We start from the raw sequence: 23,686 nt of genomic DNA on the forward strand, positions 1-23,686 counted from the left end.
CACATACATAGTGACACATGACCACTGACACATACATGCAGGCCTTCATGAGGGGGCACAACTCAATATTAGGAACTTGATCCTAATGTTTTGTACACTCAGTGTATGTCAGTTCCCTGTGTGGGTGTTTTTGCGGTAATGATGAAAATGTCCCTTTCAATCCATACAGACTGATGTAATAATTAAGTAGTAGTGTAAACAGCATCAAGGTCAAATGTTTTTACTCTGTCATACACTCTTGATAACTAAACCACCAATGACAACACACACCCTGTTGTATAGTTGTGGGGACAAGAGGCATGCAAAGCATAAAGGCAATGTCAATCTTAACAGAGAATAGTTTTTAACACTTGCACTTGACAAAAACAACTCATTCTGTAATTTTGACTGTTTTGCTTTTTAGTTCCCCCCTACCAAACGTATGCTTATTTCATAGTGCCCTTTTTTAATTGTTATCCTATTCATGCATGCACACACACACAGACTCACACACAGACTCACACACAGACTCACACACAGACTCACACACAGACTCTCACACAGACTCTCACACACACACACACACACACACACACACACACACACACACACACACACACACACACACACACACACACACACACACACACACACACACACAGAGGAAGGATGATTTTAGGAGAACAAGGACTGCTCATTCACACATGCTCCTTCCTATGTTGGGGGCCAACTCAATGGATGGACAACAGATGAACTTGACAGCTAACTATGCCAGCAGTATTGGTGATTTGCCTTTATAGAGAGAATCCAGTTTTGTAAATGGGTTTGTGATGATACATTGAAATAGGACATTAGATAAGAAGGCCCAGCAGGTCTACACTAAGGGTTTAATAATTTGATATTTTAAATTCTGAGCTGAATTTTTTTGTATAATTGTTTTTCTGATTGTGTTGAAATGGAAATGACTCTAACCATGAACTGGTCTCTTGTTGCTGACTGGTTTCAAATTCTTGCCCTCTATACCCATCAAACTCAACTCTGGACCTTGAAGCCAGTGCCACTGCTTGTTTTCATTGTTCCCCTCTAATCAGGGACTGATTTAGACCTGGACCTGGCACACAAGGTGGTTAAAATTAATTATCAGGCAGAACAGAACACTTGCAGGCTCCGGACCTTGTAGGGTAAGAGTTGAATACCCCTGCTCTTATTATCCATGTCATAAATCAAATCAGCCTAAGAAGGGTAGGCCACTAGGTACTAGTGTAAAGTGGTACTATAATGTTTTAATAAACAGAAATGCACATCTGATAGTTCCCCTAGACATAATTTTGCAAGCTTGATCATCATGCATAATAAGCCTATTTTGCATGCACTCAATGATTGCGCTACACCTGTAACAGATGACTAATGACTGGGATATTGACAAAGGTGTAGGTGAGTATTTAGAAAACATGCACATGTTATTACTATAGATTACCTGAGGACCTACATCACTACAGATCAGCTGTAAATTAGTTAGAGTGACAAAAACAAGTTTGTAACAGTTTGCCTTGTGCTCTTATCAGCACTGCCTTCCTACCTTGTTATCCGTAAGCCTTATTGTATTTTGACTATGACAGACTGAGTATAGCCTATCCATTCTAATAACATACTGTATCTTTGCTTTTGTCGCAGGTAGTATCTGATTCAAATGGTTTGAAACAAGCTCATTGATCAAAATGGATGTCATTCTGAGTTTGACCGATTTGTCCCATAGAGCTCTTATTGGACATTATAGACGTCATTTAAATGTAAAGCCATTATAATAGGCCCTTTGCCTGGTCCACCTGTTCCCTTAAAACCCACCCTATTGACCCTAATCTATATACTCCATTGGTTAAAATTGCGTCCATCGACGGTTGTGAGAGGTTTCAGGTTTTTCATTGGCTAAATTGAATTTCACTCACACTGAGAGCTCTTGTCGATTGGCTGGCCTGGGCATCCTTCATTGAACAACAGCGCGTGGATTGGTCCATGAGCGCGGGCGGAATCTTCCAGGGGCTTGCTCTTGAAGGCTCACGGAGAGCGAGTGTCGTCATGAGCGGTGGGTAGGAATTAAAACATTGGTGTTTATATTACATTGTACTTCGTAAAACAATTTGGTCTGTGTTAAACAAAACACATTGAACCGTTTGTGCTGGAAATTCCTTATGTTTGAGGTTGAGTAGGAGCATTGTGCAAGCCAGCTATGCATTTCCGGAAAAGGGCTGCCTTTTTTTCCAGTATCAAAGAGTTTGATTTGCTACGCGTATCTAGCTTAACATACTAGCTAGTAAAGCTGAATCCTGTTTGTAATTCCAGCTACCGTTAGCTATACATTGATGCTAATCATTTGATATTTCACATTAAAACAAATTCCACATGCACGTATCGCCATGGGCTGTCTATTCCACTCAGTTTGAAAAGTCAGCTGCACTAAAAAGTATTTGCAATGCTATCTAATTGTTTCATTTCTGACTGCCAGTTAGCCAGCAAACCGTTTAGTTAGCAAGAAGCTATCTGTGTACGTTTGATGGCGGTGCTATTTTCAGGCCGCGCTCAAACATTTCTTTCTAAGCACAAAATATCAGATTTTAAAGAGACAGTCACATTGGTCATGATTGCAACTGACCCCAAAAATCCACAGTGCATATTTCTTGTACAAATCCATTTTTTTTATCGATACTCTCGCGATACATTATCATGCTCGAGCTATTTGTGAGATTGCGTGAGAAATCAGCCAGGTACAGTAGTCACCAATTTACTGTACACAAGTCGTAGCTCTCTGCTGTGCCCATTTGCCAGCTAGCATACTGTACTTTTGTTTAGCATACTGTACTTTTGTTTAGGGCCTTTTAATTCTGTACTTCGTAGACGAGGAGTTGTTGTTGGCAATGCATGTGTCTGACAATCTTTTTTTTGTCATAGACCCGCCCTTTTATTACGGATTAAAGGTCACGCAATTTACACACAAGTCTGCCGTGACTGGCATTCACAGGGTGGTAGCTAGCCATCCACAACTCATCTATTAGAGTTGCAGTTCCCATCTCCTTTGTGAACTGTCTTATTTGAATGCCTTTACATAGGTTTAGGGAAAAACAGCTCCCTCGGATGTAATACTTTCCTGAATTTCTGCAGCAGAGGTATTGACAGTGACCATCATAATTTTTGGTACTTGAAATGTGTTAGACTATTTACAGTATATGCAATGTGCGTTTCTGTGTGTGTTGCAGATCAACAGGACAGTATGGCCACCACTGTTGCTGTCAGTCCCAGCGAGTATCTCCAGCCCTCTGCCACTTCCTCTCAAGTGAGTCACAGCTAGACTACTTCCTGCTTGTTCTTAGATGTGTAAATGTCACCCAGTGGTGTCTTAAAAGTAACTGAGGGGTTCATTATTTGACTTTAGCATGCATACTGAATCCGGCAATGCCATCCTATTGTGAATCATGAAGTTTGTAGTTTATGTATTTTATTGGTAGCCTATGGTGAGATGTAGCTTAACCTCCTTTATGTAAACTGTGTTCCACCTAGGGCTGGGTGAAATTCATGATATATCTTTCATTTTTATTTTATTTTACTTCTTCTCCAAGCTTTGTTGCACTAGAGTCATTCCACTTCAAAAAGCACAAGAAAGAGCATTTCGACACTCACCATTTCAGATTGTTCAGAAATCTGTTTCTGTAGTTAGAAACATAAGATAAGCATTCCTGAAACGTTTTGTTGAAATATAATTTGATATCTGAGAAATTTAAGCTAATTGATTGCACCCAAATTGGCCATTTTAATTTATAGGATTCATATAATATTCAATAAATATAGTACCTAACATCCAATTTGGACCATAATTCTTCCTAACAATGAGTAAGACATGAGGAATCCAATAAAATGAATCAAAAGCCACCCACGGACCCCCCACACCAAGCCCACCCCAACAACCAGTATACAGTATCAGTTGTATCTCTAACAAGTAGTATGGAGCTGCTGCTTGGAGTATTGTTTCTTTTATTTATATATATATATATATACACACACACACACACACACACACACACACACACACACACACACACACACACACACAGTTGAAGTTTACATACACCTTAGCCAAATACATTTAAACTCAGTTTTTCACAATTCTTGACATTTAATCCAAGTAAAAATTCCCTGTCTTAGGTCAGTTAGGATCACTACTTTATTTTTAAGAATGTGAAATGTCAGAATAATAGTAGAGAGAATGATTTATTTCAGCTTCTATTTCTTTCATCACATCCCCAGTGGATCAGAAGTTTACATACACTCATTTAGTATTTGGTAGCATTGCATTTAAATTCTTTAACTTGGGTCAAACGTTTCAGGTAGCCTTCCACAAGCTTCCCACAATAAGTTGGGTGAATTTTGTCCCATTCCTCCTGACAGAGCTGGCGTGACTGAGTCAGGTTTGTAGCCTCCTTGCTCGCACACGCTTTTTCAGTTCTACCCACAAATTCTCTATAGGATTGTGGTCAGGGCTTTGTGATGGCCACTCCAATACCTTGACTTTTTGTCCTTAAGCCATTTTGCCACAACTTTGGAAGTATGCTTGGGGTCATTGTCCATTTGGAAGATCCATTTGCGACCAAGCTTTAACTTCCTGACTGATGTCTTGAGATGTTGCTTCAATATATCCAAATAATTTTCCTCCCTCATGATGCCATCTATTTTGTGAAGTGCACCAGTCCCTCCTGCAGCAAAGCACCCCCAGAACATGATGCTGCCACCCCCGTGCTTCACGGTTGGGATGTTGTTCTTCGGCATGCAAGCCTCCCCCTTTCCCTCCAAACATAACGATGGTCATTATGGCCAAACAGTTCTATTTTTGTTTCATCAGACCAGAGGACATTTCTCCAAAAAGCACAATCTTGTTTCCCCATGTGCAGTTGCAAACCGTAGTCTAGCTTTTTTTATGGCGGTTTTGGAGCAGTGGCTTCTTCCTTGCTGAGCGGCCTTTCAGGTTATGTCGATCTAAGACTCGTTTTACTGTGGATATAGATACTTTTGTACCTGTTTCCTCCAGCATCTTCACAAGGTCCTTTGCTGTTCTGGGATTGATTTGCACTTTTTGCACCAAAGTACGTTAAATCTATAGGAGACAGAACGCGTCTCCTTCCTGAGCGGTATGACGGCTGTATGGTCCCATGGTGTTTATACTTGTGTGCTATTGTTTGTACAGATGAACGTGGTACCTTCAGGCGTTTGGAAATTGCTCCCAAGGATGAACCAGACTTGTGGAGGTCTACAATTTTTTTTCGGAGGTCTTGGCTGATTTCTTTAGATTTTCCCATGACGTCAAAGCAAAGAGGCATTGAGTTTGAAGGTAGGCCTTGAAATACATCCACAGGTACACCTCCAATTGACTCAAATGATGCCAATTAGCCTATCAGAAGCTTCTAAAGCCATGACATCATTTTCTGGAATTTTCCAAGCTGTTTAAAGGCAGTCAACTTAGTGTATGTAAACTTCTGACCCACTGGAATTGTAATACAGTGATTGATAAGTGAAATAATCTGTCTGTAAACAATTGTTGGAAATTTTACTTGTCGTGCACAAAGTAGGTGTCCTAACCGACTTGCCAAAACTATAGCCTGTTAACAAGAAATTGGTGGAGTGGTTGAAAAATTAGTTTCAATGACTCCAACCTAAGTGTATGTAAACTTCTGACTTCAACTGTATATGAATCTGGTGATGTTTTTTTCCGATGTTCAGAGAAATTAGCCTTTGAAGTCGCTTGCATTCTTTATCATAAATTAGTGTGAAAGTACCAAGTTTTTCTCTGTTGCCACTGCTTCTGCCACCACACCCTTTTATTAATTTTGCCAGTCTCTTGTGTGTATTAAAATTTTCTTTGCAACTTTGGGTAGAAAACCAATAGCTTTTGCTCATGATGAAAATAAATTGTGTTGTCAAGCCAGTCCTCCATGAAAGCAATTCAGGTTGACCTTCTCTTAGCTACCTAATGTTTCAACCCAACTCTCCTTGAATAGTCCAAAACATTGCAGCTCTCTGAGAGGGCTATCCGAATGGTGGATACTTTTTCTACAGGCCCAAAACTTTGATGGAAAAATGTGCTAGTGACTAAAATGTTGTGACAACCCTAATAAAATACAATTATAAACCATTGCATGGCAGTCGTATGTTTTTTAAATAAAATTATTAGAAAATATCTATATGTAGTGTGATTAGTGACATTTACCATTATACCCAACCCAATACCATTGCAAAACACTATACAGTGTGTGTTTAGGACTTTTTATTATTGAAGACCATTGGAGACCGTAGCATGGAAACCATTAGAACTGCTGTAGCCTAATGGTTTGCTTGTTCGCCAATCATCAGGAATGGTCTAATCCAGACCTTTTTTTAATGGAGTAAACCAGACACAGAGGGGATGTTTCCTGGACACAAATTAAGCCTAAGAGAAGGAAAAACTGAATTGCTTTCATGGAGGACTGGCTTGAATTGTGAGGATGACCACACAATTTATTTTCATCATGAGCAATAGCTATTGGTTTTCTATCCAATGTTGCAAAAACAATTTTGTGATACATTTAATGAACACAGGAGAACAACAAAGTGGATAAAGCGTGTGGTGGCAGAAGCAGGAACAGCGGCATCTAGTGGGCAAAACTTGGTACTTTCACATTCATTTATGGTAAAGAATGCAAGCGACTTCAATGGCTAATTTCTCTGAACGGTGGGAAACATCACCAGATTCACCAGGAATACATTACAAAGGATGAAGAAGCAATACTCCAAGCAGCAGTTCCATACTACTGTCAGACAGAGAACTGATACTGGTTGTTGGGGTGGGATTGGCGTGGGGTGTGGGAGGTCCGTGGGTGGCTTCATCATTTTATAAGATTCCTCATGTCATACTCATTGTTAGCAAGAATTATGGTCCAAATCGGATGTTGGGTACTATATTTATGGAAGATTATATGAATCCTACACATTTTAAAATGGGCAATTTGGGTGCAATCAATTAGCTTAATTTCTCAGATCAAATCATATTTCAACAAAATGATGTTTCAGGAATGCCAATCATATGTTTCTAACTACAGAACCAATTTCAGAGCAATCTGAGATGGCGGGTGTCATGGCTTGCTGAAATGACATGAAATGACCCACAATTAAAGGTCAATACACTGCATTTCAAACAGTCAGGAATAATCTAATGAATTCAGGGATTGTAAAAAATATACCTATGCTAAATATAAGCCTTCCACCACCATAAGACACACTAATAATTGAATCAAAATAGTTTAACCTGCTTTTTCTGCAATAATCACTGATCTGGCTTTCAAGTCAGTCTATGAAAATCCCCTTTTTTGATAAAAAAAACAAACACTAGAACCATGCATAATGCACATCCACTAATAATGTCCAACTTCTTGTAACAGGCGTTATAGAAAATTAACACGGGTCTCATAAGAATTGTCTCAAGCACAAGCCCAGGTGCCAGTGGGTAGCCAGCTAATCTTTATATTTAAAGTCTAGCCAACGTGGATCTATTTGCTTGCTAGCAGTGTAGAACAGTTGAACTATTATGAATAGACCCTGCTGTCAGTCTCCAACAGCCTGTTCACTTTGTTTAGATGTTGAAATCAAGTGACCTACCTGGATGAGATGTTTATTTCTCAGAATGAGAATGAGTTGCCAATACCTTATATAAATGCGTATTTTTATGCTCATTGCAAATGTATAAAACACAGACTAGACAGCTAGCACATAACAGTATGTGGCTAAAATGCTGCTAGCGGTACATGGTACCACAATGGTATTTGCTATCTGGAATCTTTGGGTCGTCCCTACCCCATTGAAGTTGACATTTTAAATGGTTGGGGCTAGGTAAGGTTTAGGGTAGGCACGTCCCAAGGATCACATATAGCACTAACCATACTGCAATACCTCGTACACCAAACTGAGCATTCGTTTTCCACAATCATGTTCCTTGACACTCCCGTTTTAGTATGATCTGCTCTGTTCTAAATTTTGAAAGTTTAGAAATAAAAAGGGTATCGTTAGAAGGGGAATTAACCGATTCTGTTGGACCAAACCTCAAATGCAAATAGCAAGTTGGAATTGCTTGTCAGAGAGGAAGAAGTGATCTTGTTGTGAGTGGCAGGGGGCGGGGCTTGGTGTCTGTGCGAGTGGGAAGGTGCACAGAAGGAGACGAGACCAAAAACGGAAAAACGCTCATAAAAACAGACAAAAAAAAAACGGATTCTTGTGATACAGGCATTTGGAACATTGCGTTAAAACATACATTCTAATTAAATATATCGCCCATCCCTAGTTACAGCCCAATTCCATCCCTGGTTCAAAAAATTGGCCAAATACAAAAGGTGTAGACCTTACCATGAAATGCTTACTTACAAGCCCTTAACCAACAATGCAGTTAAGGAAAAAAAGAGTAAAGAAATATTTACTAAATAAACAAAAGATAAACCCAAAAAATTAAAGAGCAACAATACAATAACAAGGCTATATACAGGGGTATCGGTACCGAGTCAATGTGCAGAGGTACTGGTTATTCGAGGTAATATGTAGGTAGGGGTAAAGTCATTATGCATAGATAATAAAAAGCAAGTAGCAGCAGTGTAAAGGGGGGGGGGGTCACTGCAAATAGTCTGGGTAGCCATTTGATTAGCTGTTTAGCAGTCTTATGGCATGGGGGTAGAAGCTGTTAAGAAGCCTTTTGGATATAGACTTGGCGTTCCGGTACCAGCTACCGCTTGCTGGGCGGTGGCAGAGAGAACAGTCTATGACATGGGTGGCTGGAGTCTTTTGCAATTTTTAGGGCCTTTCTCTGACACTGCCTGGTATAGAGGTCCTGGATGGCAGGAAGCTTGGCCCCTGTGATATGCTGGGCCTAACGCACTACCCTCTGTAGCACCTTGCGGATGGAGGCAGAGCAGTTGCCATACCAGGCGGTGATGCAACCAGGATGCTCTTGTCGTGCCCTCTTCACAACTGTCTTGGTGTGTTTGGACCATGATCGTTTGTTGATGATGTGGACACCAAGGAACTTGAAGCTCTCAACCTGCTCCACTACAGCCCCGTCAATGAGAATGGTGGCGTGCTCTGCCCTCCTTTTCCTGTAGTCCACGATTATCTCCTTTGTCTTGATCACCTTGAGGGAGAGGTTGTTGTCCTGGCACCACACTGCCAGGTCTTTGACCTCCTCCCTATAGGCTGTCTCATCGTTGTCAGTGATCAGGCCTACCACTGTTGTGGCCTCTGCAAACTTAATGATGGTGTTGGAGTCGTGCTTGGCCACGCAGTCGTGGGTAAACAGGGAGTACAGGAGGGGACTAAGCACACATCCCAGAGTTGAGGATCAGCATGGCAGATGTACTGTTGCCTACCCTTACCATCTGGGGGTGGCCCGTCAGGAAGTCCAGGATCCAGTTGCAGAGCGAGGTGTTTAGTCCCAGGGTCTTTAGCTTAGTGATGCGCTTTGAGGGCACTATGGTGTTGAACGCTGAGCTGTAGTCAATGAACAGCATTCTCACGTAGGTGTTTCTTTTGTCCAGGTGGTAAAGGGCAGTGTGGAGTGCAATATAGATTGCGTCATCTGTTGGGGTGGTGTGCAAATTGGAGTGGGTCTAGGGTTTCTGGCATGATGGTGTTGATGTGAGCCATGGCCAGCCTTTCAAAGCACTTCATGGCTACATATGAGTAATACGGGTCGGTAGTCATTTAGGCATGTTACCTTTGTGTTCTTGGGCACAGGGACTATGGTGGTCTGCTTGAAACATGTAGGTATTACAGACTCGGTCAGGGAGAGGTTGAAAATGTCAGTGAATACACTTGCCTGTTGGTCAGCGCAGCGCATGCTCGTAGTACACGTCCTGCTAATCCGTCTGGCCTGGCATCCTTGTGAATGTTGACTGTTTAAAGGACTTACTCACATTGGCTACGGAAAGCGTGATCACAGTTGTCGGGAACAGCTGGTGCTCATGCATGCTTCAGTGTCGAAGTGCGCATAGAAGTCATTTAGGTCGTCTGGTAGGCTCGTGTCACTTGGCAGCTCGCGGCTGGGCTTCCCTTTGTAGTTCATAATAGTTTGCAAGCCCTGCCACATCCAACGAGCGTCGGAGCCAGTGTAGTAGGATTCACTCTTAGTCCTGTATTTACGCTTTGCCTGTTTGATGGTTTGTCAGAGGGCACAGCGGGATTTCTTATAAGCATCCGGGTTAGAGTCCCACTCCCTTTAAAGCAGCAGCACTAACCTTCAGCTCAGTGAGGATGTTGCCTGTAATCCATGGCTTCTGGTTGGGGTATGTACGTACGGTTACTGTGGGGACGATGTCATCGATGCACTTATTGATGAAGCTGGTGACTGATGTGGTATACTCCTCAATGCCATTGGATGAATCCCAGAACATATTCCAGTCTGTGCTAGCAAAACAGTCCTATAGCTTAGTATCAGCATCATCTGACCACTTCCGTATTGAACGAGTCGCTGGTACTTCCTGCTTTAGTTTTTGCTTGTAAGCAGGAATCAGGAGGATAGAATTATGCTCAGATTTTCCAAATGGAGGGCGAGGGAGAGCTTTGTACACGTACCTGTGTGTGGAGTCAAGGTGGTCTAGTTTTTTCCCCCTCTGGTTGCACATGTAACATGCTGGTAGAAATTAGGTAAAAATAATTTAAGTTTCCCTGCATTAAAGTCCCCGGCCACTAGGAGCACCGCCTCTGGATGAGCATTTTCTTGTTTGCTTATGGCCATATAAAGCTCGTTTAGTGCGGTCTTAGTGCCAGCATCGGTTTGTTGTGGTAAATAGACATCTATGAAAAATATATCTGAAAACTCTCTTGGTAAATAGTGTAGTCTACAGCTAATCATGAGATACTTTACCCTCAGGCGAGCAAAACCTCAAGACTTCCTTAATATTAGATTTCGTGCACCAGCTGTTATTTACAAATAGACACAGACCGCCACCCTTTGTCTTACCGGAGACGGCTGTTTTGTCTTGCCGATGCACGGAAAACCCAGCCAGCTGTATGTTATCCATGTCGTCGATCTGCCACGACTCGTGAAACCTAAGATATTACATTTTTAATGTCCCGTTGTTAGGATAGTCTTGAACTGAGCTCATCCAGTTTATTCTTCAATGACTGCACGTTGGCCAATAGGACGGATGGTAGGACGGATGGTAGAGGCGGGTTACCCACTTGCCGACGAATTCTCACAAGGCACCCGGACCTACGTCCCCTGTATCGGCGTCGCTTCTTCATGCGAATGACAGGGATTTGGCCCAGGTCTGGTATCAGCAGTAAATCATTTGTGTCCGACTCGTTGCACCCATTACCATTTGTCTCTCTCTCTTTGGTCCTGTCTACAGGACTCCCAGCCCTCCCCACTGGCCCTCCTGGCCGCCACCTGTAGTAAGATCGGCCCCCCTGCTGCTCAGGCCCCTGTCAGTGCCCCTCCTACCCAACCCCAACCTCGCCGTCTCCTCCCCATCAAGCCCGCCCCCATCGCCCCCGCCCCTCCCAAAAACCTGGGCTTCTTGTCCGCTAAAGGAAATGTGATCCAGCTGCCAGCGGGCCTGGGCTCCAACAACCCCGGCACCCCCATCGTCCTCACCATCCAGCAGAGCCCTGGCCGCTCGAATCAAACATCCAACATCCAATACCAGGTGATGCCGCAACTGGGAGGCACACAGACCATCCAGATGATGCAGCAGGGAGGACAGATCCAGCTCATCCCGGGTACCAACCAGGCCATCATCACCACACCCATGACGGTCCCCCAGCCGCAGCCCGCTGCCGCGCCCATCACCCCGCAGAAGACGGTGGCCATCAAGCCGTCCCCCAGGGGGCGGAAACCCAATGCAGCTAACGTGGTGCGGCTGCCCAGCGGGCTCACGCTGCCCCTCAACGTAGCCACCGGAGAGGAGCCAGCGGCAGCTCCTCCCCCGCCAACAAAGGGCAGACGAGGAAGGAAGAAGCTGGTGGCAGCAGCCCCTCCACCACAGACCACCTCTCCGCCCCCCGAGCAGATGGAGACGATATTATTAGAAGCTGGGGAGAATATTATTCAGGTATGTTTGTTGTTCTGCTGCATTTGGTGTGGGGTCAACCATGACTTGTGGAGTAGTTCACTTGCTTGATTGGGCTACAAATGGGTACTAATTACTGAATGTGTCTACAATGCTTGTGAGTTTGTGTGTGTAAATGAGTATCTAATGATTTCATCTGTATTTCTCAAACTCAAAATGCTATGCTTTACGTGAGAGTTAGCCTACTCTATCACCCCTTCAACCTCCAGTATTGTGGTCCCTGTATGAGTAAGTGTTGGACAGATTTAGGGCTGTGTTTCATTGCTGCTCTCTCGGTGTTCTCCCCAGGCGGGGAACCAGCTCCTGATTGTGCAGAACACCGGGTCGGGCCAGCAGCAGCTGGTGCAGTTGGTGCAGCAGAAACAGGAGCAGCAGGTGGTCCAGATCCCCCAGCAGGCCCTGAAGGTGGTGCAGGCCGCCTCCGCCACCCTGCCTCAGGTCCCCCAGAGACAGCCTGCACCCAGCCTGCAGCCAGAGCCTACTCAGGTACACACACAAGTTGTTAGAGATCATCAATGTAGCTCTCTCAGCAAACTGACAGATCTAGGAGTTACTCAGAGTAGTTAGTTAGGTTGCAAGGTGATTTGTAGATAGGTCAGTCTGATGTTGTCAATGTAGTCATGCACACAGGCCACACACACACTCACACACACAAAACACCTACAGGTGCTGCATGCACACCACCTCTCTACACTCACTCCAGGCTATCCACATGTTTAATTATTTTATTTGTATTTATTTAACCTTTTTTAACTAGGCAAGTCAGTTAAGAACAAATTCGGATTTATACTGACGGCCTACCAAAAGGCCTCCTGCGGGGACGGGGGCTGGGATTAAAAATAAAATATAGGACAAAACACACATCACGCCATGAGACAACACTACATAAAGAAAGACCTAAGACGACAACACAGCATGGCAGTAACACATGACAACACAGCATGGTAGCAACACCACATGACAACAACATGGTAGCATCACAACATGGAGCAGCACAAAACATGGTACAAACATTATTGGGCACAGACAACAGCAAGAAGTTAGAGACAACAATACATCACGCGAAGCAGCCACAACTGTCAGTAAGGGTGTCCATGATTGAGTCTTGATTGCACAAGCGCTTTCCAAACAGCTGAAATGTAATGAAACCATAAAAGTGGAAATGGGACTTTAATACAGAAATGTGTCCTAATCTGACAGATTTGTTCCATGTTAGTCTGACACCCCTGTGCTCCTCTCAGCTGCTGATCAAAACAGCATCAGGCGAATGGCAGACTGTGCAGCTCCAGGAAACCACAGTTTCCACGGCAACAACGCCCTCCAGCATGGTCACCACCACCCTGTCGTCCGTGGGGGCCACCAAGCGAGCACTGGCGGGGGGCAGGAAGGAGAGGACCCTACCAAAAATAGCCCCGGCGGGGGGGATGATAGCATTGAATGCAGCCCAGCTCTCTTCGGCGGGACAGGCCGTGCAGACTATAAACATCAACGGGGTCCAGGTGCAAGGAGTGCCCGTCACCATCACCAACGCAGGAGGTGTGTGTACTGTGTGTTCGTGACAAATATAAAAAGTGCTTGTCCGTATCCAAATCCACAAGGGCATATCCATATCCTCTCTATTTCCATACTGTCTTCGTTTAAAAACGGTTTGCATTCCAATGGACTTTTAGCAAGCTAATGGAGGCCTGCATGTGTGTGTCAGTATGTGTGTGTGTGGTCATGTCTGTGTAAAGTATGTTTATATATGTTCAATATGTTTATTACTCATGTGCAATATGTTAAAGTTTCTCTACTGTTCTTTCAGGGCAGCAGCACCTGACAGTGCAGACGGTACAGGGCGGGGCCCTCCAGCTGGGCGGCGTGACCTCCCAGGGCCACCAGGTGCAGATGGAGCAGACTCTAGCTCTGGAGCTGCAGGGGCAGCCTGGGGAGAAGAAACGCCGCATGGCCTGCACCTGCCCCAACTGTAAGGACTCCGAGAAGAGGCAAGTGGCTCTTACTAGCAAACTAGATACAGGCCTGAGCACCTGGTGGGGAAAAAAACATGATATACAGTATAAACCCATATATTTTTTTACCAATATGGAAAGTCTTGGTTGATACAAACTGATACCTGTATGGCAAAGTGTACCCTTTTGTGAGATTGGGGCAGGGAAACAACCACGATTGCAAGCAACTACTTTCTATCCTCCTGCTATTAATACTTGTGCACCAAGCAGAAATATAGTGAATACACTACATTACCAAAAGTATGTGACACCTGCTCGTCAAACATCTCATTCCAAAATCATGGCTATAACAGCCTCAACTCTTCTGGGAAGGCTTTCCACTAGATGTTGGAACATTGCTGCAGGGACTTGCTTCCATTCAGGTACAAGAGCATTAGTGAGGTCGGGCACTGATGTTGGGCGATTAGGTTTGGCTCGCATTCGGAGTTCCAATTCATCCCAAAGGTGTTAGATGGGATTGAGATCAGGGCTCAAGTTCTTCCACACCGATCTTCGACAACCATTTCTATATGGACCTTGTTTGTGCACAGGGACATTGTCATGCTGAAACCGGAAAGGGCCTTCCCCAAGCTGTTGCCATAAAGTTGGAAGCACAGAATCGTCTAGAATGTCATTGTATGCTCTAGCGTTAAGATTTCCCCTCACTGGAACTAAGGGGCCTAGCCCAAACCATGAAAAACAGCCCCAGACCAATATTCCTCCTCCATCAAACTTTACATTTGGCACTATGCATTGGGTCAGGTAGCGTTCTCCTGGCATCCGCCAAACCCAGATTCGTCCGTTGGACTGCCAGATGGTGAAGCATTATTCATCACTCCAGAGAACGCACTTCCAGTGTCCAATGGCAGCGAGCTTTACACCACTCCTGTCGATGCTTGGCATTGCGCATGGTGATCTTAGGCTTGTGTGCGGCTGCTCGGCCATGGAAACCCATTTCATTAAGCTTCCGACGAACAGTTCTTATGCTGACGTTGCTTCCAGAGGAACTCGTTAGTGAGTGTTGCAACCAAGGGCAGATGATTTTTACGCACTTCAGCACTCGGCGCTCCTGTTCTGTGAGCTTGTGTGGCCTACCACTTCCCGGCTGAGCCGTTGATGCTCCTAGACGTTTCCACTTCACAATACAGCACAATACAACTTACAGTTGACCATGACAACTCTAGCAGGGCGGAAATTTGACGAACTGACTTGTTGGGAAGGTGGCATCCTATGACGGTGCCACATTGAAAGTCACTGAGCTCTTCAGTAAAGACCATTCTACTGCCAATGTTTGTCTATGGAGGTTGCGTGGCTGTGTGCTTGATTTTATACATCTGTGTGGCTGAAATAGCCAAATCCACTAATTTGAAGGGGTGCCTGCATACTTTTGTGTGTATATATAGTGTAGTTAAGTTTGTGTTTTCTGTGTTGTGCAGGCCCGGCGAGGTGGGGAAGAGGAAGCACATCTGTCACATCCCGGGCTGTGAGAAGACGTTCCGGAAAACATCCCTCCTCCGGGCCCACGTGCGCCTGCACACCGGCGAGCGGCCCTTCGTCTGCAACTGGGTCTTCTGCGGCAAACGCTTCACGCGCAGTGACGAGCTGCAGCGACACGCCAGGACACACACAGGTCTGTCCACCGCAGGAGACGCACTGATACACACTGTAGGATGAATGTAGGTCAGTCTGCAAAACACTCACTGGGTAATGTTCAGTAAGGAACACCGTAGCAAAACGTTTTTCAATGGATAAAATTCTGTGTTCTTATTGGACAAGTTCAGATAGTACCTCCCCTGTTTTTGAAAACGTTTTCCCCCTACTGAACACACACTCAGGAGGTACGTACACAGCAAGGTTAGCACAAGTCAGTCGACAATGCTCCATATGCCAAATCATTCTCATACACCATTGTTTTCACCACGTCAGGACTCAAGCAGACGATGCACATACAGTATGTTAGTTTTGCTGAAGTTTCCAGGACTCAAGCAGGCACTCAGATTTGTAGCAGAGATTCCCTTGCAGCAGAGAAGAATGGTATTGCTGTTTCATAGTTTTGTGATATGCAGGAAAATTAAACCACACATTTATTCTGTCTTTTCCTTGCAGGAGACAAGCGCTTCGAGTGCAACCAGTGTCAGAAACGGTTCATGAGGAGCGACCATCTCACGAAGCATTACAAAACACACATAAACACCAAGAACTTGTGAGCTGTGCTGTATACCGACTGTATACACAGACATGCCCTGATGAACTAAACCCCATAGAGGGCCGCAGGAGAGGATACCAAGAGAGTAGTCCCATGATGGGTGAACCCCAAAAAGGCCCCATACGCCCCATTCTCCTTACTCCCTCACAGAGGCTTCATAGCCTGGTGTACATACCAATCCTCCTCCTCATGGACTCAACTGTTCCAGTCAAGTTATTAATGATAAAAATATACATATAATTACGGACAGCAGGCTTACCTACGTAGGCAGAATGCGTAGAACAGCGAAAGGCGGTCTCCCAGAAAGACAGCCAGGCGTGGCTGCTGTGTTCTGATGACCTCACGCTCTGAGCGCCATATCCAAATCCAGTCACCAGGCCTGATGGAGGAATGAGAGCAAAACGGATAGATTTAGTCTACCAAAGTACCCGAGCCCAAAGGAGACTCCAGACACTCTTGCCCCTTCTTGTTTTTCCATGTTTTATTCTTTTCAATATTAATAATAACAAATATTATTGTTGTTGAAGCTCCAGAATAAGTTTTTTTCAAAGTTGATCCTCAAGCCCCACGAGTATCCAAGGTACTTTTTTCAGTCAAACAAATCCTATTCAGTAAATTGCACTACATGCATATCATATCCGTTTACATGGTTTGAACGGTATTTGTAATTCTATTCTTGTTCAATATCAAAGTAATATTATTGATTTTCCAACAAATAAATGATTTGGTTGCTAAGAAAACATGCATACCTATGAGGCCTTGGTGACCACTTTGAAACCTTACACAGTTCCAGACTCGGAAAACCCAAGTTGGCAAAAGATTTTCTGCATACAAACATACATCCACACGTACAATGGCAAATATAGATATTTATGATGTTCAGACATAATACCCTTTTCGGGAGTTTTTTTGTAAATCGAAAATGTAATTTAGGTTTTGGCATTTTTTTGTTTGAGTGAAGAGTTACAAATTATTTTGAATACAGACTCCCTCCTAATGAGTTTAAATGTAGTGCATTGCTATGTGTATATCATTATGATATTAACTAAATATGTCCCAAATATTGGTCTGGCCTGACAATCATGTCATAAGAAGCAAAAAAAATTGACATTTAAAATGCTTTCTCGGGCCTGTCACAAGTTATTAGATTACATTAGAAGTCATAACTTGTCTATTATGATCTACATTAAGATCCGTTTGATGCAAATATGTTTGACAAAACATTTCCGATTCGTATGACATAACAATTGACACGCTATCTACTATTATTTATCTAGAGTGTCTGGTGTTTGAATTCCTTTAACACTCAAGGAAGAACACCTGCGCTAGACCTTTACTCGTAGTATTACAATATGTTCTGTTCAATGAATACATATTGACTGTTTATGTAGCTAACTGCATAACAGCATACATTTTTTATATTTTTCTTTCAAATATTTAATCAACTAATCGGAAAGATTTATAAATGTCCCCCAACAAAAAAAAGGATCCTCATGCATTTTAAAATAAGATCAACATTTCATTGAATAGCCAATATGAAAATCATGTCCAGTATATCAGGTTGCCTAAACTGGGCCTTGGGGACGGGAAAAAAAAGTCCTGCTCGTATTTATGTTTGTATTGTATGTCCTGAATGTGTATATACAATGTGTCTGGGAGACACAGTAAAATGTAGGATAGAAAGTTACACTGCCTTGTATTTTGGCCGGCCTCGCCAGAGCTGAAGGAAGTGGACTCTGTACAGTGTGAAAGGAAAATGCGTAATGTGACATTGTATAGCTTCATTCCTGCTTTGTACACCATTACTTCTAGATGATCCCTTTTCTATCGAATTTAAAGTTGCCTTAGACAGTTGCACCCAGTATTTAAAGAGATTTCTGTCTAATTTCCAGGGAATGGCATTTGTAGAATTCCTTTTATTTTTGTCTAACTTATGTTACATAATGCCAATGTTTATGTGCACTGACTTGAGCCCAGGTTGAAAATGTGTGATTTTTATTTGATTTTTAAGTAATGATCAGTGGATGAGTTATTTTACCTAAACTGAAAAGGTCCTAATGTTGGTCTCAGTTAACCAGGTGCTTTTCCCTCTCTAAACCTGATCTACCACAGTAATAGATACAGACCCTGTGTATGTCTGAAATAGCACCCTAATCCCTATATTGTGCACTACTTTCAACCACAGCTCTATGGTCTCTGGTCAGAAGTAGTGCACTATATAGGGAATAGAGTGACATTTCAGACTTCCTTTGTTTAACAGGAGTCCTCAGATATCCAGCTATTGCCCATCTTTTATAACTTGTATTAAGGCGCTTACTACAGGTGCTTGCTCCTTTTTTACAGTCACCCACCCCCTCAATAAAGCATTCAAACTGTATTCTGTGTTGTCCGTCTTCATCCAGGTCCCATCAGCCTTCATGAGAGATTGCCCTCACTGAGAACCATATGGTGAATTTTGAAAAAGGTCTGTTTGTGTATAAGTATTTACCTGGCTGTCATTTGTTTTGCATAGGGCGGCAGGTAGCCTAGATCAATGGGCCAGTAACTGAAAGGTTGCTGGTTCGAATCCCCGAGCTGACAGGTGAAAAAACTCTGATGTGCCCTTGAGCAAGGCACTTAACCCTAATTGTTCCTGTAAGTTGCTCTGGATAAGAGTCTGCTAAATCAGGGTTTCCAAAACTTGCTCCTGGGGCCCCGCCCTGAGTGCATGTTTTGGTTTTTGCCCTATGACTACACAGCTGATTTCAAATATCCAACTCCTTATCAAGCTTCGATTATTTGAATCAGCTGTGTAGTGCTCAAATAAAATGACCTTTTATTTAACTAGGCAAGTCAATTAAGAACAAATTCTTATTTACAATGACGGCCTACCCCGGCCAAACCCAGACGACGCTGGGCCAGTTGTGTGCCACCCTGAAACGTGGGCCGAGCTTGGGAAACCCTATGCTAAATGTGCATGGCTAATGAAAAAATAAAATCATTTCTTGTAAAAATTGTATTTTCAGAAAACAAAAGGATTGAGTGATTCCAAGCTATAGGGTCTGGGTGCTGTGTCCCCTTCATGGATTGATGTCTGGACAGTTGACTTCAGAAATAAATGTGTTTGTCACATAATGTTCTTTAGGGTTAAGCAAACGTAAGTCGATCTCAGATCGATTGCCTGCGGGGCCAAGTTAACCTCCACTTTCATGTAAAAAAATAAGTAATGACTATTGTGTTTTTAGGGAAAGAGGATAACTTTGTACATGTATTAAGCTGCATGTTTGACCAATTCCAGTCCCCTTGCTTAGTGGGTTCAGTGTCCTCCTCGGGATCATTTTTAGGTGAACCTTCGTCCCAGTCTTAAATCTCTGGAAGACTGAAACAGGTTTCCCTCAAGAATTTCCCTGTATTTAGCGCCATCCATCATTCCTTCAATTCTGACCAGTTTGCCAGTCCCTGCCGATGAAAAACATCCCCACAGCATAATGTTGCCACCACCATGCTTCGCTGTAGGGATGGTATTCTCGGGGTGATGAGAGGTGTTGGGTTTGCGCCAGACATAGCGTTTTCCTGGATGGCCAAAAATCTCAATGTTCGTCTCATCATACCAGAGTACCTTCTTCCATATGTTTGGGGAGTCTCCCATATGCCTTTTGGCGAACACCAAACGTGTTTGCTTATTTTCTTCTTAAAGAAATGTTTTCCTGGCCACTCTTCTGTAAAGCCTATCTTTGTGGAGTGTACGGCTTAAAGTGGCCCTATGGACAGATACTCCAATCTCAGCTGTGGAGGTTTGCAGCTCCTTCAGGGTTATCTTTGGTCTCTCTGAATCTCTCTGATTAATGCCCCTCCTTGCCTGGTCCGTGAGTTTTGGTGGGCGGCCCTCTCTTGGCAGGTTTGTTGTTGTGCCATATTTTTTCCATTTTTTTTATAATGGATTTAACGGTGCTCCGTGGGATGTTCAAAGTTTCTGATATTCTTTATAACCCAACTCTGATCTGTACTTCTCCACAACTTTGTCCCTGACCTGTTTGGAGAGCTCCTTGGTCTTCATGGTGCCGCTTGTTTGGTGGTGCACCTTGCTTGGTGGTGCACCTTGCTTAGTGGTGTTGCAGACTCTGGGACCTTTCAGAACAGGTGTATATTTACTGAGATCATGTGACAAATCATGTGACACTTAGAGTGCACACAGGTGGACTTTATTTAACTAATTATGTGACTTCTTAAGGTAATTGGTTGCACCAGATCTTATTTAGGGGCTTCAAAGCAAAGGGGCTGAACACATGTGCACACACCACTTTTCTGTTTTGAATTATTTTGAATTTTTTTTGTCCATTACATGAAATCCAAATAAAAATCAATTTAAATTACAGGTTGTAATGCAACAAAATAGGAAAAACGCCAAGGGGATGAATACTTTTGCAAGGCACTGTACGTTTGGTACCACGAGTAAGATTAAAAAAAAACTTGTGGCCATGAAGGACCCAGCGGTCATCTCCACCATTCCCAGTTATATCTGTGAGTGAATCTTGATGGTGTACAAGTGGCACCTATCTGCTTCAAGTCCGCAGCCCACGGCGTCCAATAGCTAAGAGCTGCGAAGAGGCTTTGGAGAGGAAGTTCTTTGCAGTTGCCCTACCTGAAGACCTAAAGAACAACAATTTCCATTAGTGCAGCTCTCAGGTTGGGAAACTGGCACTGTTCCATAAAGGTTTCCCTCCTCAGAAGGCATTCCCTCCTTTGACTGACAGCGACAATTTGGAATACATCCACGTGTAACTCTGCCTCGCTCCTCCGTCAGAGATGTGGTCTGGATCCATCCCAAATACTTTGTTGGGGACGACTATGAAGAGGTTGTAACATCAGAGACCAACGTCAAAGGATTGTGGAAAGACACCGCAAGATCAGGCTCAGAAGGATGCAGAGAGGGACAAACCAAAGGTGACAAACCTTGATATTGTTCCTGTTATTATTGACAGGAAAGTGTGTTCCAGGATTCATGGACATTCAAGCACTATTACGAATGTAATGACATCCCACTTTGCAATGATATGGTCCAGCACATTCATATCCACGTTCAGAATGAAGCATTGAAATACCAAAACCAAAGAGTATAGTCTTAGGCACTGAAGTAACTCAACAATGAGCCAGACAACATGGCCAAATTCTTAGAAGACATCAAACTCTACATTAGGAAGGAATACTTCAAGACCTTCTGTCAATGTGCAAGATGTAAATCCCAGCTGTATCCAGACAGACGATCTCTGCTGGTATGCAACATTGCGGTCAGTGAGGTCATGGCTCACCTGAGGTCTACCTTGACCTTCGCCAAGGACACCAAGAAGGGTGATGACCGGCCATACTGCATCAACATCCCGGTCAAGAGAAAGACCAGCACACCGAATGATACAGGCAGAACACTGTTTACTGTTGTTGTGGTACATTCAGAATCAGGCCTAGTCTCTTGTAAATGACTTGTATTCCACAATGTTTTTTCATTCACAATTTTACAACAATATCCAATGTTGAGGACACAGCTACTTTTTTTATGTGATCAAATGTTTTTTATTTAGTCATAATTGTCAGCAAATATGAATACATACATACAAAAGGAAGTTACATCCCCTCCCCCTGAGTACACAGCTACTAACATGTTGGGCAATAACAACTTGCACTTCCGTTCTATCAGTTCCTATGTTGTCACTTTACCATTTACCCCAGACAAAACCAAGCTGGAGCTACATATTGAGAAAGCAAGCGCTGGAAAAACTCCTTACCCCAGTTGAGAAGGTAAGCTACACTGTATTCTGCATTGTCTCATTGATAATATCAGTCAATTTGAATGTTGTCTGTCCCGTACTGAGCTGCAGCTTCAGCCAATGCCATCCTTCTCTCTTTCATGTTGACAAAACGGTCTATCACTCTGTCAAACAGTACATGCTTTTATTTTTGGTTGTCCTATGCTACCTGGCTAAAATGCTTGCTCGCTAGCCTTACGTCCTTTCATGGGCAACGTTAGCTAGTTAACATTAGTCTTCTACATCTAGCTACATATTGAACGTCCATTCTCTCAGGCCAAGGGCACAATGTATGACTTAATGGTTGGATCAGAATCGCTTTTATAATCATTGGCCAGTACAGAGAATTAAGTAAAACCACAAGTCCAAATACCTATCTCCATCCATGACTAATTTAGGAAATAGCAATTTGCTTGAAATCACCAAAACGCAACAATTCAAGTTGTTTCTTTCAATGACAGTATGCTCTCAATACGATTTGATAAGAGTGAAGGCAAATCCAAACTGGCATCCATTGACACGTTTTTGGTGCGCCAGGACCATTTACAGTTGAACTCACTCAGTTTAATTGGCTATTACTGATTGGCTATTATTTTATATACAATTTTATCAAGGGAGGCCAAATGCTCGCTGGCTTCCCTTGCGTTGAAAGCTATAGCCGGCAACAATGTCATACTCTTTTGGACCAGACAGCATCAGATAGATGGCCTACACATACTGTACAGAGAGGCAGAGGGGCGCTGTTTCAGTCGAGTGGATGCTTTCATATACTGCACATTCAGCCTCTTGCGAATTGAAGGAAAATTATGAAACACAGAGAGATGAAAGATTAATTATTTTATGTTTTTTTTCTTGGTAAATGTTTTGGGAAAGACTGGCTTCCCTTGGCATTCATGAATACACACCACTGCTCACAAGCTCTGTTTGTTCACAGGATATCAAACCCCTCTTCTGGCAGGAGCGGGCTCCCAAGAAAAATAAGTGTTGTGGCTGGTTCTGCGGTTTGTTTGGCTGCAAGAAGAAACCTGGGGCGCAATACTGGAACAAGGAGATGCGCAGGTTTGGAATTGTGTATGTTAGAGTTGCCATCTAATCAAACTTATTGACGCACACACATCTACAGAGACACAGATAATACAACATAGCCTACCTCAAACCAAACACAATGTAGAGCTTGTCCAATAGTATGTCTTATTTTCAATGTAGGCCTTCATAGTATTGATAGCCTGTGAATATGTCTGTCACCAAATAATATTCTGTTCACCTGCAGTTTACTTATATTTAAAAAGAAAAACATTTTATTATTTGTAAACTATTCAACTTTGTAATTTTTACACGTCTTTTATATTTTAAAGACATACCTACATGTCTTTTATAGGACTTTTCTTACTGATATTTCTGATACGGAATAAAAAAAACATTCCATATAGAGAAGCCTCCTGTGTCTTTTATGCTCAATGTAACTAATAACCATACATTGTTTTATTGTTGTATTTATGGTGTAGCCTGAAAATCTAAGTGTTTTAATGTTGTTTTTGATTACATTAGTTCATTTTTTGGGCGAAAATATGTTTTTAATTTGGATTTCTAATCTAGAAAGTTATT

General features: G+C 43.0%; 1 protein-coding gene and 1 long non-coding RNA gene across 3 annotated transcripts; both read left to right on the plus strand.

Annotated features, from left to right (window-relative positions):
- Positions 1-1,917: 1,917 nt before the first annotated feature.
- LOC115208701 (transcription factor Sp2-like) lies at positions 1,918-18,678 on the plus strand. 2 transcript variants are annotated; one of them, XM_029776992.1, is made up of 8 exons: positions 1,918-2,062; positions 3,231-3,307; positions 11,388-12,089; positions 12,396-12,593; positions 13,349-13,643; positions 13,912-14,092; positions 15,532-15,725; positions 16,202-18,678. In XM_029776992.1, the coding sequence occupies exons 1-8, from the start codon at positions 1,993-1,995 to the stop codon at positions 16,300-16,302; spliced, it is 1,818 nt and encodes a 605-aa protein (XP_029632852.1). In that variant the 5' UTR covers positions 1,918-1,992; the 3' UTR covers positions 16,303-18,678. The 2 variants fall into 2 exon arrangements, with proteins under 2 accessions (XP_029632852.1, XP_029632853.1); XM_029776993.1 differs by lacking the exon at positions 1,918-2,062 and adding an exon at positions 2,070-3,140.
- A 3,301-nt stretch (positions 18,679-21,979) lies between these two features.
- On the plus strand, positions 21,980-23,510 carry LOC115208703 (uncharacterized). Its single transcript, XR_003881223.1, has 2 exons — positions 21,980-22,073; positions 23,016-23,510. It is a non-coding gene; the product is annotated as an uncharacterized LOC115208703 (long non-coding RNA).
- Positions 23,511-23,686: the final 176 nt, after the last annotated feature.

This window comes from Salmo trutta, chromosome 14 (assembly GCF_901001165.1).
Source record: "Salmo trutta chromosome 14, fSalTru1.1, whole genome shotgun sequence".
Lineage (NCBI taxonomy): Eukaryota > Metazoa > Chordata > Actinopteri > Salmoniformes > Salmonidae > Salmo > Salmo trutta.